The sequence below is a fragment of the Sphaeroforma arctica genome (genome assembly GCF_001186125.1).
Source record: "Sphaeroforma arctica JP610 unplaced genomic scaffold supercont1.3085, whole genome shotgun sequence".
Classification (NCBI taxonomy): Eukaryota; class Ichthyosporea; order Ichthyophonida; genus Sphaeroforma; species Sphaeroforma arctica.
In genome coordinates, this window is record NW_014037473.1 from 1 (window position 1) to 1,408 (window position 1,408).

Below are 1,408 nucleotides of genomic sequence, written 5' to 3' on the forward strand. Positions count from 1 at the left end.
ACACACACACACACACACACACACACACATATATATATATATAAATATATATATATATATATATAAACCCCTAAACCCTAAAACCCACTACCCTATGTCAATCCTCGATTAACGCCAAGGTTCAAGTTCTCACCAACCCCATTCCTTATGCACACAGGCACTTTTGCGGACTTCACCCTCCTGCTCATGTGCAAGTATCAATTGGTGAGCTTCAAGATCGAAGAGACTCTCTCTCAAACCTCCACGGCAGTTAACTACCCCACACCACACACAGCCACAGCTTCGCAGATGGACTATGAGACGGGTACGCAAGGGTTGTACGTTTGTTATTAATTGTATGCGTGTGTGCACGTATGGTACTATTTGAAGCTATGTGTCCGTGTATATATAGTGGTGCATAGGTAAGCGGTTCTGTGATCACATACCACTGCCCGTACGAAGGCCTGAGTAGTGAATGACAACACACCACACACACACACACACAGCCACACACAACCACACTTCCGCAAATGCACTATAAGCGGATATGTGCGTGTGCGTTGTACTTGTGTGTGTGTGTGTGTATGTGCAAAGTACCGCGTGCAGCCATACTCGCACGTATGTTAGAATTTTAACGCATTGTGATTACAACTAGTTCGGATCACTAGATATGAACTTACGACCCCATAACAACACCCTCTTTACTGTGCGAAAGTTCCCTGGCACTGTTGCACGCTGCGATTTGGCCAACACACCACTACACGTTCAATTAGTTATTATTTTTAAATTTAAAACCAAGACCTAATTTAAGCCCTTTCTGCTATTCGAAAGGCCCCCAACCCAGTTTTACGCAGCGATTCCTCGTTTTTCTGGATAGCTATTAGTAAAACACTTCAGGATACTGTCACGTACTGCGAGGATATGATATTGACATGCCACACTTCTGTTTTTAGAACGACCCCCAACTCGGTTCAATGCTGTATGGACTCATACGCAACTGCAATTGCTAATGGTTTATGTGAGGACGTGTGTTCATCTCCTCCTGAACTCGTCTTATTCTTTCAACACAGTAGCGCTGCAAAGATATTAACACAGTGCACTTTCTATTTATAGAACAACCCCCACAACGGTTCCATACTGCAAGGATTCTAACGCACTACAACTTCTATCGAAGCCCACGGCCTGCAGCTAGGTCATTGGAGAAGTATCTGTTGCGTTACCTACCCCTCTGCACTATTATTGCCACTTTCTTTGCCGGAACAGGTAGGCTATTCGTACACATGTTAGTGCTTACAAGATTTATATATATAAGATATATATATATATATATAAATATATATATATATATATATGTGTGTGTGTGTGTATCTCTATGTATGTATGTATGTATGTTTGCTTGTATGTATGTATGTATGTATGTATGTATGTG

General features: G+C 41.8%; 1 protein-coding gene across 1 annotated transcript in view; it reads left to right on the forward strand.

Annotated features, from left to right (window-relative positions):
• Positions 1 to 1,092: 1,092 nt before the first annotated feature.
• SARC_13269 (hypothetical protein) overlaps positions 1,093 to 1,408 on the forward strand; it is a gene marked incomplete at both ends in the record, with an annotated part of 1,624 nt that continues 1,308 nt past the window's right edge. The window contains one exon of the mRNA XM_014292603.1: positions 1,093 to 1,242. Coding sequence (XP_014148078.1) covers positions 1,093 to 1,242 — 150 coding nt within the window. The remainder of the gene's footprint in view (positions 1,243 to 1,408) is intronic.